Source organism: Diorhabda sublineata, chromosome 4 (assembly GCF_026230105.1).
Source record: "Diorhabda sublineata isolate icDioSubl1.1 chromosome 4, icDioSubl1.1, whole genome shotgun sequence".
Lineage (NCBI taxonomy): Eukaryota > Metazoa > Arthropoda > Insecta > Coleoptera > Chrysomelidae > Diorhabda > Diorhabda sublineata.
In genome coordinates, this window is record NC_079477.1 from 25,651,300 (window position 1) to 25,666,271 (window position 14,972).

At 34.2% G+C, this 14,972-nt stretch overlaps 1 protein-coding gene across 1 annotated transcript in view; it reads right to left on the bottom strand.

Annotated features, from left to right (window-relative positions):
• Positions 1-518: 518 nt before the first annotated feature.
• Positions 519-14,972, bottom strand: part of LOC130442800 (LIM/homeobox protein Lhx5) — a 116,240-nt gene continuing 101,786 nt past the window's right edge. Inside the window, exons 6-7 of the mRNA XM_056777156.1 lie at positions 2,467-2,749; positions 519-2,409 (exon numbers count right to left, since the gene is read on the bottom strand). Coding sequence (XP_056633134.1) covers positions 2,198-2,409; positions 2,467-2,749 — 495 coding nt within the window. The 3' untranslated portion in view covers positions 519-2,197. The remainder of the gene's footprint in view (positions 2,410-2,466; positions 2,750-14,972) is intronic.

The window sequence follows — 14,972 nt, forward strand, 5'->3', positions numbered from 1 at the left end:
CCAAAGAATAAGATGTAAAATAATGAATAGCATGGAACCATAGAAATGACACCTAATCTCAAAAATCCAAAAGTTCTATACTGCGTATATAATGACACAAAAAAGTACCGGAAGTGGAACGGTATTACATTAATCAGGGTTGGAACTCCATTACTGGAATGCTAGATGGCGTTGAGGAACGTAGATTTTCAGTTTTTTGACAAAAAATTGTTTTATATGTCGTAAAAAAATTTTTTTTCTATAAAAAGTATCCTATGTTACTTTTAGTACCTCCAAGAATCCAGTCTACAAAGTTTTATGATGATCGTTAAGGAGTTTTCGCGTGAAAGCGTTAAAAACAAACTTAAATTACACATATTAACTAGGGATAACTATCTATGACCAATAAAAATTCTAAAACTATTACCATAGACCAAAATAAATAACAAGAAAGTGAATATGAAGAGATCTATATAAATTCAAAAATTATTCGACAAAAACATTAATAAATTATCAAAATAGGTCTGGAATTCCATCTAATGGAGTGGAAATGAGACAATCTCAATATAATAGCTGAAGAGGTTGGTTCAATTTGAATCCCAACGTCTCATATTTGCACAAATAATCTTTATACCCCAGGCATCAATTACTACAAACTTCTACACGTTTTTCTATCAGTTTCCTCACCAGTTCGTCTTCTTGATAACCAGTATCTCTCCTCCAGTGGCAAATCTTTCTTCTCTCCAGAATATATCAGGGCCATATGGAATCCACTTAGCAGCAAGAGACTGCTGGACAGGTGTCAAAGTTTTTGGAATACGAGGGGTGGTTAATAAGTAACGAGACTAGCGCTGCTACAGAAAAAGTTAAGTGACCTACAAAAGCAATCAAAACGTCTAAAAAGTGGACAAACCTAGTGGTGGGATACTAGAACCTTGGCGAAATGAATAGTCTCAGAAATGAGATCAAAAATGGACATTATTTCTTCGCATTAAAGAAGTTGGAAGCCTGGTGCTTGGTGCTTGTTTTTAACTTCTTAGTTTTTGTTATTTGTTATTTTATCTGTTTCGTTTTTGTCTTTACCTTGTGTAGAAATTCTGATTCTTATATTGAAATATTTTTTCATTTCTTCAATCTTTCTGGAAGTTATGATATGATAATAAATATGATTTTGTTCATATAATTAGTTTTATTTATATTAATTAAATGGACGTTACTCTCGTTGTTGTTTTTTAACAAGCAGAGCCGGATCTAGAGATCTGGAATCCTTCAACCAACAAATAAAAGTTGAAACCCACTAGAAACACGCCCCGCCACGCCATCCCACGCCCTGTGACGTCGATTCACGTGTATACATTAGTAATACACCACGCTTATTTCATTCTATAATTTAAAAAGAGAAATTTTCAGTAGCAGAAGTAGTAGTTCGTTTAGTGACCTAACAAGAGAAAAAGAAGATTTTCGGTCCAAAAAATCTATAAAAATCGTGAAAAACATGAGAGGGGCATTCACAAGTCTTAACACGCGTCGGTTATATCTGTGACTTTTGAATCGTCTCACGTGGGATAGCGTGGCGTAGTGTGGAGTGGCGTGGCATAGGCTGAGGGTGTACACAGACAATTAAATTAAATGGAAAAACATATGCACACATATTGGATACATGGCGAGGGGTGGCGTGGCGTGTTGCTAGTGGGATTCAATTTTTATGACTCGAATTTTTTTAAATTTATTGTGACACAAAGTAAATTCAATGAAAATATATAAATAAAATCGATAAAGGGAATTATTTGAAATAAAATATTAATGTTAACAAACAGAACCTCCCCATAGTTGATTTGAAAGATGTCCTTCTCTTAAACCGGACCTGTTAACAAGTCAATCGATAATAAATTTTGAGATATTTGGAAAATTGGACAATTTATATGAAATATCCCATTAAAATACCAAATTACTAAACAATAAATATATATATTTTTGTTTTTAAATTATCCCAATTGCTATTTCGATTTCAACAAGAATTTTGTCGTAGAAAAAGTTCGTTTTCTCTAAATACATATTGAAAGGTTGAATAAAATATTTCGAAACAGCAATAGAGACATAATTTTTAAATAAAAATTTGTTTTTCGATTGAAATAAACTTTGATATACAAATAAAATTATCTATTTACAAAATAAGCTATCATTATTCTCTGGCCCTTTTGGCCAGAGCTTTTGCCAGCTACCAGACGAGTCCTTCATTTAATTGTTGGGGGTTATCGGAGAAATTACCCGATGACATAAATTCAGGACTACCACCTCTACCGCCGCCATTATTACCCTGCATCATATCCGGTCCGGGGCCCGGTTGGCCCATGAACTGACCCTGTTCGTTAGCCATTGCACTAAAATCACCTGCGCTCATCGGCATGGGACCATGATCCATCGGACCACCTGCAACAAATAAACAATAAATCTTCTCACATCACAAGAAACTTTAGTATATCTTACCCGCTTGAGCGAACGTCATTCCTGGTCCTCCGGGTCCTCCTCCAGGATGGTGTCCAGCGAAGAAAGCTCCGTCGTGCGGATGGAAAGGCGGAGCGCCGTAACCGAATTCGAATTTTCCATCTGCGAAATAAGGAAAACCCGCTGGACCATCTTCCAAACCGCCTGGAGAGAGGTTCATAGGGAATCCGCGCATTTTTCGAGAACCCCCAAAAAACGGCCCTCGTCCCATTGATGTCAATTGCTTCAAACGTCTTTCTTTCGATCGTTTATTTTGAAACCACACCTGGAAATAAAAAAAAAACTAATTTATATAAATTTAAACAAGATAAAAAAAACAAATAGAAATTTAAGTTTTACGTGAGCGGGGGGTTAATTTCTTGGCTTATTTTTGATGACATGGGGGGTTAGGGGGACTCTATATGGTGATTACGTCAGCAGTGGTTACCAACTTTGTTACACATATAGCAACCCACACTTTGTCTCTATGCTTGGAAACCAAATGTGTTTTCTGGGATTCTCGCAAATAATGAATGTTTAGATATTCGTCTAGAACCGAGTATTAATTCCTATACTCAGCTCTAGACGAGTAATACATAATACGTAATACAGCATAATGAACACACTGTTTACATTACCACTACAACAACACTCGCAATTACACTGTCTGACGCGCGTTTCGATAACCAAGTTATCGTCTTCAGAGACTGAAGATAAACTAGTAAACAGACTGAAATTCCAGCTTAGATGTTATACAGCAATAAATCTACACAGAGCTGGATTCTTTGAGATAAATCAGAGTGTCTTAATATCATTCATGGTTCTATGGATCAACTCGACATATTTTGGTCAAATTTTGGCTGTAAAGTGTACCGAAACATGTTTTTGGCCGAACATCAAACGAGATTCATCGTTCAGCCACCGTATTTTACAGATGTGGTTCAATAAGACTTTTTTCTTTTTTCGAAAAGAAGGTAAAAACATAGGAGGTAGAGGAAAAAGGAAAGAAGAAGAAAAGGAACTGAGTAGAATGGGAGGATGTAAAAAGGTTGTTTATTTTATTTAGTTTGGGTCAAATTCGATTACATTATAGTGTGTTCTTTTCCTGTTAGTTGTATATTAAGTATCGTACTGTATTCGCGAGTAATGGGTATTATCCATTCGGATGAATCATTCTCATGAGTAATAGTCATTATTTCTCGCTAAACAGTTTAGAATTGACACGTTCTTTTGTATATTTATTTTTTAAGTTATTAAAAATGCCACTCATACAAAAAATGAACCGCGTATCTTTTCATTTAATGAAATCACCTGAAACTTTCTATATCAAAAGTGTTTTTACTGTTTATTTTTTTTAAATACAGCTGTGACGTTTGAAATATCGTTATACAGGACTAAATTCCTTCTGTAATTAACTATTACTGAAAGGAAATTAGTTTTGCTATTTGTGTACGGAACGCGGACCACACTAGAACTGAGTTTACGATTAACTCAGAGCACGCGTTCACTAATAACATGAAATTCAATCAAGCAACGTTGTCATCTGGACCGTTTCCCAATGGTATTATTTCAATAAATGTTCTAATTTTAGAATTTTTTGTTACTATTTACCATTCCTACGAATTCATTTATTCCTTATTCAATTATTTGAAATCTTATTTAAATTGTGCAATTCTTCGGCAATAGATATCGTACAAATTTATTGAAATTTTATTTTATTAATATTTTATGTAGAGTTTAGTAAATATTTGTAAATTAGTTTTAAATCATAAGAAACCTAAAATCAAGACGATTTAGAAACATAAACATATCGAAAGAAATAAGAAATTCAAGAAATATTTCTAAATCTTCGGTTACCGTGAAGAAATTCGATTTGACAACATCGTAAAGAGGTTTTTGATAAAAAAACTATTGTAGGCTAAAATTATCAACAGCACTCATACACACACACACGCTTCAAACGTTTTTACATCTCACGGTCCATAACCATTCCTTCATTCGAATGTATATTGACAAATGTTAGGGTAATGAAGCGAATTCACAAGACATAAACACATTTTTCTCAATTTATATGGAGTTAAATTTGATTTGATGTTGTATATACTAATTATTTAAAAATTATTTTTATTTTTTCTGTCAAAATTAGAGCTACAGAAGTAAAAGTCAACGTGAAAGTACCGAGAAGGGATATACATGTAACCTGATTGTATATTGTGGTAAATCGAAGGAACCTAACGCAGAAGTATCAGAAAAGGTAGAACTATCTTTGGCAGAGGGTTTTTTCAACGAGGACGCGACCATGTGTGCGTAAAAAAAAGACACATTTAGTAGGGACATTGAGAAGTAACAGAAAATACTTGCCTAAGGAAGTTACCAGCACAAAACTAGAAAAAAGACGAAATAGCAGCTCAGAAATCAAGTGAAGGCATCGTAACTTTGAAATGGCGTGACAAGCGAGATGTGCTTATACTTTCCATAAAGCAATCTGGTCTAAAAAAGGTCGCCAGAATGAACATAAGATACATGTATTGAAGATCATAATCTAGGTAAATGATCAATAGATGTGAGTGACCAGATGGCGACTTATGGATCAGCTTTACTTAGAAGCACCAAATGGTATTGGGAAATGATACCATACCAGTATACCTATGAAAAGAAACTGACAATCATAGAGTTTCGTGAATAAGTTATTACAGATATGCTCGAAAGATTCAATAACACATCAGTGACTGCTACACCTTGCTGGTCCCCAATATGAAAGATGGAGTGAAAAAGAAAGCTCGTTGTTATGAATGTTATAAGAAATACGGTCGACGAGGAAAAAGCTTCCCAATTTTTAACAAAATGCTCTATTTGTCAACCTTTTGTAAAAGTTGTTTCAATGATTTTTTTACTACTTAGTCTTTTCCAGTGCTATAATTTATAAAATAAAAATACAAAAACAATTAAATGGTTTTATTGATAACATTCCTCCTATCCCAGAAATATTAACCTGAAATTAAAACGTCTATAAAATTTTTGTACAATCACCGATTCCTAGACCATTTACATCGGAAAAATGCGATATCCATGGCATTCATTTTTGTGTAGGTATTAGTTGTATAGAAAATGTGTTCCTAAATGATACAAGGCGCGTATAAAAACACTGTGTGACCAAAAGATACAAATGGCGCCTAACAGACATATTTAAGTGATTTTTTCATTTAAAATTAATGCGTATGAGAATCAACTGATTGAATTTGGTTAATGCAACGTTGAATCTACTCCTTTAATGGTCGCGTGGTTGTGGACGTATTGACGTAGACCTATGATGTTGAATAACCCCATAAAAAGAAATCTAATAGTGTTAAATCACACGAACTAGGAGGCCAATTCTGATCACCGGAACAAGAGAATCCACGATCTGGAAATATCTCATACAATAACAAATGTGCCATGGGTTGTATGGCATGTGGTACCACATATTGGCCACATTAACTTCATCCAATTGTCACTGCTTGACCAACCTCATTTTTAAAAAAGAAGAGTCCTTCTCCAACCCCAAAAACGGCAATTTTGGCAACTATAAAACTCATCCTAGTTAAAATTTCATAATCCATTCAACAAATTCTCTTATCTGTGCATAGTCATTAGGCTTCAGTTGTTGTGTGAATAGAATTTTGTAAGCATGGCGACGCATTTCTTTAGTTCTGTAGAGAGCTTATTTTATCATTTACCACCGAGGCTCCCACGCATTGCTCGATATTGATATTTGTTTTGGACGATGAGTTAGTTTGGCATCTCCAACAGTATCCTGACCATATTTCATTACACCTTGGCAACGAGTATAAGGCTTAGACAATCATTTCATGCGCCCCGACTTGCAGTGTTATTATTTCCAGCTGCTTTTTACTAGTACTGCATCAGTTTTATATTCAGCCAATTTCAAGCCGACCGTTCCCATTCATTGGCTGATCTTCTCGAAGATAATCTCTTCTAGATGTTTTGCTACGATCACACCACAATCTTGATATCCCTCGGCATTTCGATCATGAGTAGTCCATTATACATGACATTCCGCAGTAGCGGATCTAAAACGGAGACTTGAGGTTTCCACCACATCACATCTTATCATATTTCACCCGACTCCAGAATTTCAACCCAATGCTGCAATTATTTTGATAGATATGATTTTTTGAACATACGTATGTTTCACATCGATATTTGTTGATACGTAACTTCAGTACTGGTTGAGCTAGCGACATCCTGAATTTTTTCCAGTTACATCTTATCATATTTAAGCCTACTCCAGAATTTCAGCTCAATGCTGCAATTATTTTTGTAGATATGATTTTTTGAACATGCGTATTTTTCACATCGATATCCGTGTCGTATGTCAGGATCCTACCAGAGAAGTAGCTTTCCATTATCTTTAGCAGGTATCTTGGTACGTTTATGTCGTTGAGAAGATACAATTATTCAATAATGAAGACACGATGTTGACACAAGCACCAGATTCTGATTAAAAAAATCAAAATACAAAGGAATATGGAACAAAGACATCCACATATATTCAATTTAAATAACCGATAAATCGTATTTAGAAAATATAAATAATTTGCTTTTATATAAACCGAAAATTATCGCGTATATAAACTAAAAACTACCCCCGAATCTGATGAATATTTGAGTAATTTATGTCATCAGGATAATTTGTAACCACAAGCAATCGACTTGTGGTGGCCTTTATGTTTCTTTTCCTCTTTTACAAAACGAACATGTTGCGAGACCGCCCCGCGTTCTATTCTATTCCGGGGACTAGTATATATAACCAGGGGTTGGGGTGAGGAATACTCTTTTATGTCTCGCTATTGTAGCCATCTATTCAGAGTAGGCGGCAGTATTTCAAACATGATACAGTGTCGTACCAACAGAAATTATAATCAATTTCAATTTATTTATTTTTGTCATTAAAGTCACTTCAACAATTCAAGTCAAAACTAGTAACCAAAAACAATAAAGTTAAGCTAATGTGGATACCTGTCTACACTGTATTTTACGATAAAATAAGCTGATCATCTGCAAAGAAAGATGGGACAATTTCTTTCTATAAAGGACAACCGAAAAGCCATCAAGTCATAGTTATAAATTAGACCTCAGGTTTGAAACAATCGAGATATTTCTTCAATGACCATCAGCATGGGATCCTAACCTTTCAGAAGAGATTACTTTCTTAATTCTAATCCTTCACTGATCAAAGATGAGCTAAGAGGACTTACTAGTATGATCACTGGACACTGTCTGTTAACTACCATCTGGAGAACATCGGACAAGCTCCCGACAGCTCCTGTCGTTTCTGGAAGGAACCAAACCGAACTCCTCCATACTCCATACAACTGTCCATAGATAAAGACTACGGTAATTACTATCAAGCTTTTTAAAGCCAGAAGAGGTAAGTCGCACATTTTCCAGACATGCAGCCCACGTAAACAGTTCGAGGTACACATTTGATCAATAGGTTGAAGAGTTAGTGAGGTAGATTCAAAGGTATTAGCTCATCTAATCTAATCTCACGTTATAATCAGCTGATTTTGATGTTTATACCATAATAGGAAGACTTTTCATTAGGTAGAATTATGGTAGAAATCTGCCTGCACTCTTAAAACTGTGCTTGTAACAAATTTAAAACACGAAGAAACGTCTCAAAAGCTCTTTTTGAGGTTATGTTCTGTTGAGGTTCTAGTTGTGTTCCTAACGAATCAATTAGGAAATTTGATACAGTCTACTCTTTGCGCCTAACAGTAGAAATACGAGGATACTGCGAGAAGTACCAGGCCCTTCCATTATGAGGAACCGCGGAACCCATCTTACGCACAGCTTTCTCATATCCGAAATTTCAGTTAATATGCGATGTACTACACTTTTTGGAATCCTTCCTATGTCTGCTAGCTCGCGCATTTTCCATCGACGATCATCCAGTACCGGTTTGTTGATTTTTTCCAACATTTCTGTCGTCACCTTATTTGGTCTCGGCTTGTCTTTAAAATAATAAATTAGTCTTTTTGAATTCCTCGTTATGACTTCATTAAAGCTATTTTAATTTTTTGACGCGTTGGGATAAAAATCAACTTAATTATACTTGATTAATCAACCCTGTTCAATCCAATGCTTGTATGTATTTATAGACACTGGAAATATGTGTTAGAGCTAATATAAGAAGTAAAGAAAACGATATGAGATGGTTCTGGTTTCGAAAGATCTTTGTGTTCTATTTTATACGAGGTAATATTCTGCACTCCGTGGTTTCTGACACATCGAGAGAATGTGTGTAGAGGTTTCGACCTCTACATTGCATCCTCTGGTCAACTTACCGTCTCTAGTGTCCATTACAGTCTTTTAATTGCTTCTAGTACATATCTACTCCATCCGCACTAGTATTAAAGCCGGATAAAGATATTCTGAGTTGGATTACTATTGAGTGTAATATTTCTAGCAATTTATAGGTAAGTATATCAACAAGATCTTACGTATATAGCGAATGCACTTTAATAGGAAGTAAAGTCTATTTATCAAAGAAAAATAGTAAGGTGAAACAATGATCAGTGCGTGATCAGCACGTGAACATCCCGGGCGAAACGCGGCGCGGCAACTTTATTAGTCCAAATCAAATCCAAATCATAAAAAGCCGCGTGGGACTAGCGAGCGCCGCATCGCTGAAGAAGCCACTAGGGACGTCATCGTATTATCATTTTGCAGTGTGATTGCTTATATTTGTCTGTTGCGTAATTTTCTTAAATATGTCTGACACGGAGACACGCGGTAAACAAATGATTATGAATATTTATAAAAATGATAGAGACGGTTGATGACGTTATTTCAATTGTTCATTATTATAATTCATTATCATTGATGTACAAGTTGAGCCATTTATTATAAATGTTGACGACATCTGATGTCATCTGTCTTCAATGTGTTTATCGAGGTAGAAAGGTCTAGATTTTATTTTAATGTTTCGTCACTTGCTCTATACGTGAATATATTTTGGTTTACTATTTTTCTTCGATTAATTCTGATTTGTAAGAAGAGCTTATAGTACCTATTTTGGTACTCAGTTTAGAATGGGCGTTGGTGAAAAATGCAAATATTGTGATATCTTATTGGGTTAGTCAACACCTGTGATAATATAGATTTTTCGCTAGGTCATTGAGAATTTCATGCATGAATTGCCATTGACTTCCAATCCCACAAATAACAAAGTGAATGTAATAGAAAAACTTCGTAAACCCCGCGAAACCTTTTAATAATAGAATATAACCTTGTATTACTTTTTTTTTGTGAAACTATTTATATTTTAAATCGAGTTTTTTATACAATTTTAGTCATATTTTATAATGTATATAAAATTAGGTCACCAACATAATATAAATGAGAGTACGTGTAAAATTGGCCAAAAAAATTGTAGTGTGTAATTTGCAACTATACCACACACTTTAAACCAATGCAACAGTTATTATAAAAGTATGTACCTATATAAAATTTAACTAAAATGTATTGAAATGAAAAGATTTTAAAATCACCACATCCATTTTAAGTAAGTAAATGAAGAAAACTATTGAGAACAGTCCTGGAAGTGGAAAACTAAAAGAAAATGAATTTCGAATAATTATGAACATTAAAATAAGGATCCAGTTGAAAAGAAAAATTCGTAGAAGCACAGAAATAAAGTTTTTGCGATATATACATAGAAAATACCACTCGTTTATGTTAAAAATATTCATAAAGTGAATATTAATTGAAAATAGATCGGGAGAAAGATTGAAAATCCAGATGAGACTACAGAAATACGAAGAAATGAAAGGCCGTGAGAGACACAAAATAGTGAAGATGTGAAAAACGGATTAGAAAATATCTCCAAGTGTTTTAAGTTTGTAAAAGATTTGAGATTTGTTAAAAAGCTATGGGACAATCTTAAATAACGATTGCCAATGTCTAGCTTCCGCAGATGATCCAAGAAGCACCTAAAGAAAGCAGTAATAAAATTGGAAGAGGAAGCCAAAAATTTTGGACTAGAAATAAATCAAAAGAAGACAAAATATGAGAGATACATAGAGAGAAACGGAAGATTACTTGTCCTTTAGGACAACCAGATACAAAGAGTACAATTTAGAAAGAGTTTCCAACTTTGTCTATCTAGGAGTAGTAATAGAAGACAAAATATATAAAACGATAGTAAGACCCATCGCAACATATACATGTGAGACATGGATATTAATAAAGACAGATGAAACCATGTTGGAAAGATGGGAGAGGAAGATACTAAGAGGAATCTACGGAGGAGTACACACAGAAGAGGGCTGGAGGAGAAGAACTAATAAAAAATTGGAGGAACTTTATGGAGAAGCTACAATAAGCTTGTTTATTAAGGGACAGAGAGTGAAATGGTTGGGAGATGTATAGAGAACGGATGCCAAGGCATGGAGAAATATTGTGTGGAAAATGCAGAAGCTTTGAATATATTAAATGTATTCTTATCGGTTTTATATATAATTGATCTACTACTTCTCATTGAAGACCTAAATCTTGTTTTGTTGAAATATCCAAGTTAGATATTAATCTCTGTAATATTGAATACTTTCGTTATATTTATTATCCATTACTTTAGAGCAAATATTACACAGCATCCCTATCAAATATTATTCATGTTACGTCTCTGGTACTTATGTATCTCATAAAATAAAAATTACAAGTAACAATGCTGGGGATTGGAATCAGGCTTATTATTCGCCAAATTATTATTCTTTGTGACATGTGGTGGTAGAAAATTGGAAAATGACTAGAGTAGCTATATTGGAAGTCAAACACTTGTCATATCAAACATTACATATTGGAGGGTGTGTTTTGCCACCCTTTTTCATCTATAATTTTATAATTCGTATAGTAAACAACAAAAGAATAAAAGCATGTATTTTTTTTTGATTTTTAGAAGAACAATGACAAAGTTTATAATCTTTTTAGAGTACAGATAATGTGAATATTCTTAAAGGTCAATAGTTTGAAAGAGAGTACCTGGCCCAACAAAGAACACATAAATTTGTTGCTTGATAAGTTCGATACACTTTTTATTATAAGAATCGTCTAGTTCCTTAAAACAGCCATTAACTGCCGAAATCACCTCTTCATTATTGAAAAATCTTTGACGACCGAGTCATTTTTTCAAATCCGGAAACAGAAAATAATCCGAAGCGACTAAATCTGGCCAATAGGGTGTGTGAAGTAGCAACTAAAACAGCAATTTATTAATTTTGGCAATTGCAATAAAGGATGTGTGAGCTGGTGCATTGTCTTGATGAAACAACAATTTTTCTTAGTCAAAGGCGGCCGGCATAATACTTGCCATTGATAGTTTTACCTTTTCCAAAATAGTCAATGCAAATTATCCCACGCGCCGACGCCATGATTTTGCCTGCTTGCTTGTCTTCTTTTGAGCCAGTTCTCCTTTTTCTGTCCATTGTTTTGATTGTTTTTTTGTGAATGTGAAGTGATAGACCCACGTTTCATCCATGATTATGAAACCGCGCAAAAATTCTGCTTTATTTCTGTGATATATTGCCAAAAACTCGATGGAAATATCTTCACGTCGATGTTTTTGGTCCATTGGGAGCAAACGCGGCACCCTTCGTGCGCATAGCTTTCTCTTGTACAAATTTTCAGTTAATATACGATATATTACACTTTTTGAAGTGCCTACTGTGTCTGCTAGCTCGCGCACTTTCAGTCATCGATCTTCCAGTAGATTTTCTTCAACATTTTTGGAGTCGTCACCTCATTTGATCGACCACTGCGATTTTGGTCGTAAACTCTGCTACCCAATAATTTACAGTTGATAACGAAGGAGCAGTCTCACCCAGAGTATAATCTAATTCAGCTTTTATATTGGTTGGGCTGAGGAATTTCAAATAAAACAATGACCAATTATTCCATGTTTACAAATTCACTGAAAACGTTCACTATTGATGGTTGCCAAACAAACACTAAACAACGTGGCGTCTTCAAACTTGAAAGATTGGTTACATTCTAATACAGAGGTACTTTTCAAACAGCTACCGCTATCTCTAGGTCAGGCCAGGTACTTCTGGAACCGTCCTCGTATTTATGCGTCAAGCAACAATCAACTTGGAGTAAATTATTCAACTTTGTCGTATGTTATGAGAGGGTTTGAAGCTACCTTTAGTGGACTAACTAAAGCTACCGTGTGTGCAATTGTTGAAAAACAGAAATTATTTAAACAATTGACTTGATATCTTCTGTTAAACGAAAATCTCTTAGACTATCTGGATATGTGGTATAGAAAGTAAAGGCAAATAATAGCCACAAATGTTAAAAGTGGAGTGAATTTAGAACGAATAAAAATTCATTAATTAATTGATATAAAAATTATTTCTTCCTTTTCTGTATCAAACTAGTCGTTTTCTCATAAATCGTGATTGAAAGGATCGAAGATTGCCTTCTTATTTTCCTGTCATTGGGAGATTGCTGCTTTTTGTAGAGGCAAGCCACAAAGTACTTTATATTTCTCATTTTATTTACCAAATAAGTTTTTTGGACACACCATAATAAAACTGGTTTTTATTACTTCTGAATAAGGAACCGTAAAAGAGAAGAAAAAGAATTGAATTTATCATGCTCATGTTTATCAATACAAGTGGGAGAATGCTGCTGTAGCTTGTTCGAAACTCAATCGGCGCTGATGACGTAAGCAAGCTATTGGCGCGTTGCAAGAAGAAATGAGGGCGGAGTAGAAATGTAATTTTTTCAGCGCTAATATGAGTGCTAGAGACGTACGATAAATTGTTAAATTTATATTACGGCATGTCTAATAATTAAAAAAATTCAAACCAGATATCATTCTCGGACCCTTTGATCAGGACTGGAGACAAAGTAGTAGAAGACGTTGTTATGTTTGAATAAAACTGAATATTTTAGAGTTTCGTGTAACATTTTATTCTTATTTTTATTTAATTTAGTCTATAAATGATCAAATAGATCGGAATAAAATCATTATTTTCCCGCATATATGTGAATATTAGTTAAATAAACTTTTCGGTATAGATACGGTTCTGTGTTCAGATTACTCGGAGGACACACAACATCAAATTAAGTATGCCCGTGACAAATAATGTATAAATAAAATACTGTTATTATTGTCATTATCATCCACATGCCGGTGATTATTAAGTTGGTACCCCTGAGAATACCAATAAAGTAGACCTTTCCAAGTTCTGTCGGCATATAAACTTTTGTGTTTTTTCTTTTTACTAACCGCCGCCGGCGTCTATAAAATTTGTATTTTTTTGAAATATTGGCGGAACGAACCGCGATTATATGGGTCTGGTATACCAAACGAATCAAAAATACTAATAATAATAAATAAATGATTAAATATTATCAAAATTTATTTGTAACAAATACTAACTACTCTGGCATCCACTTCTTTTTCCCTCAGGCTTATTGAAAATAACTAAAATATACCCTGGTCTACTAGAAGAAGAAATTTTCGGATAGTGTTTTGTCCAAAATTACGTAAAAGTATACAGAATAGTTTTAGTAGAGACTTGTAGTACAATTAATGAAATCAAAAATAAATTCTCATCTGGTACAGATGGAATTACATTAAAAATGTTTTCGATTCTGTCCGATTACACATTAAATCACTTTACCACTTTAATAAACATTTCATTTCAAACTGGCACTTTTCCAAATTGCCTTAAGCCGGTAATAATTACACCTCTGCGTAATGGAGATGAAGATCAAGCTTTGAACAATCGCCCAATTGCACTTCTTCCCAAGATTATAGAAAGATTGGTCAAAAAGAGATTGCTTATAACACAGAATACGAGCCCCCGTCCCATTTCAGTTGGTCCAATTGAAAAAAATTACTAATTATTGCTTTTTCAGCTATTGAAAACCGGCAAATTGTTTCGTTTTGAGCCCTTTATTTTTTCTATAAACATTACAATCCAAAAAAAAACAAAAAGCAAATGTAATTAGAAAAGCTTAAATATTAAACATACTTTCAAAAGTTACCATAGCGTAACATCCCCTTTATTTTTAATAACAGTCATAATTCTTTGAGGCATGGTGTTTATTTAATTCTGGCATTATTCGGGAGTACAATCATCCCAAATTTCTTGTAGTCTTTCTTTTAATTCCATGAAAGTTCTATCTGGATTTGCACGTAACTGCTTTTTCATTTCATGCCAAAGTGTTTCTATTGGTGATAAATCTGGACTACTTGAAACCCACTCTAAAAGTGGAATATTGTTGTCTGAGAACCATTTTAAGGCATTTTTTGACTTATGGCATGCTGCTCCATCTTGCTGAAAAATAAAGGCTTTCCCAGCGGTTAAAGTAACTTCTCTTGTTGGCAACAATGATTCTTCTAAAATATCCAGGTACTTTTCAGTATTGACAATTCCGTTTATGAAATGCAGTTTTTCCACTCCTCTTGCAGATATCGAGCCCCACACCAT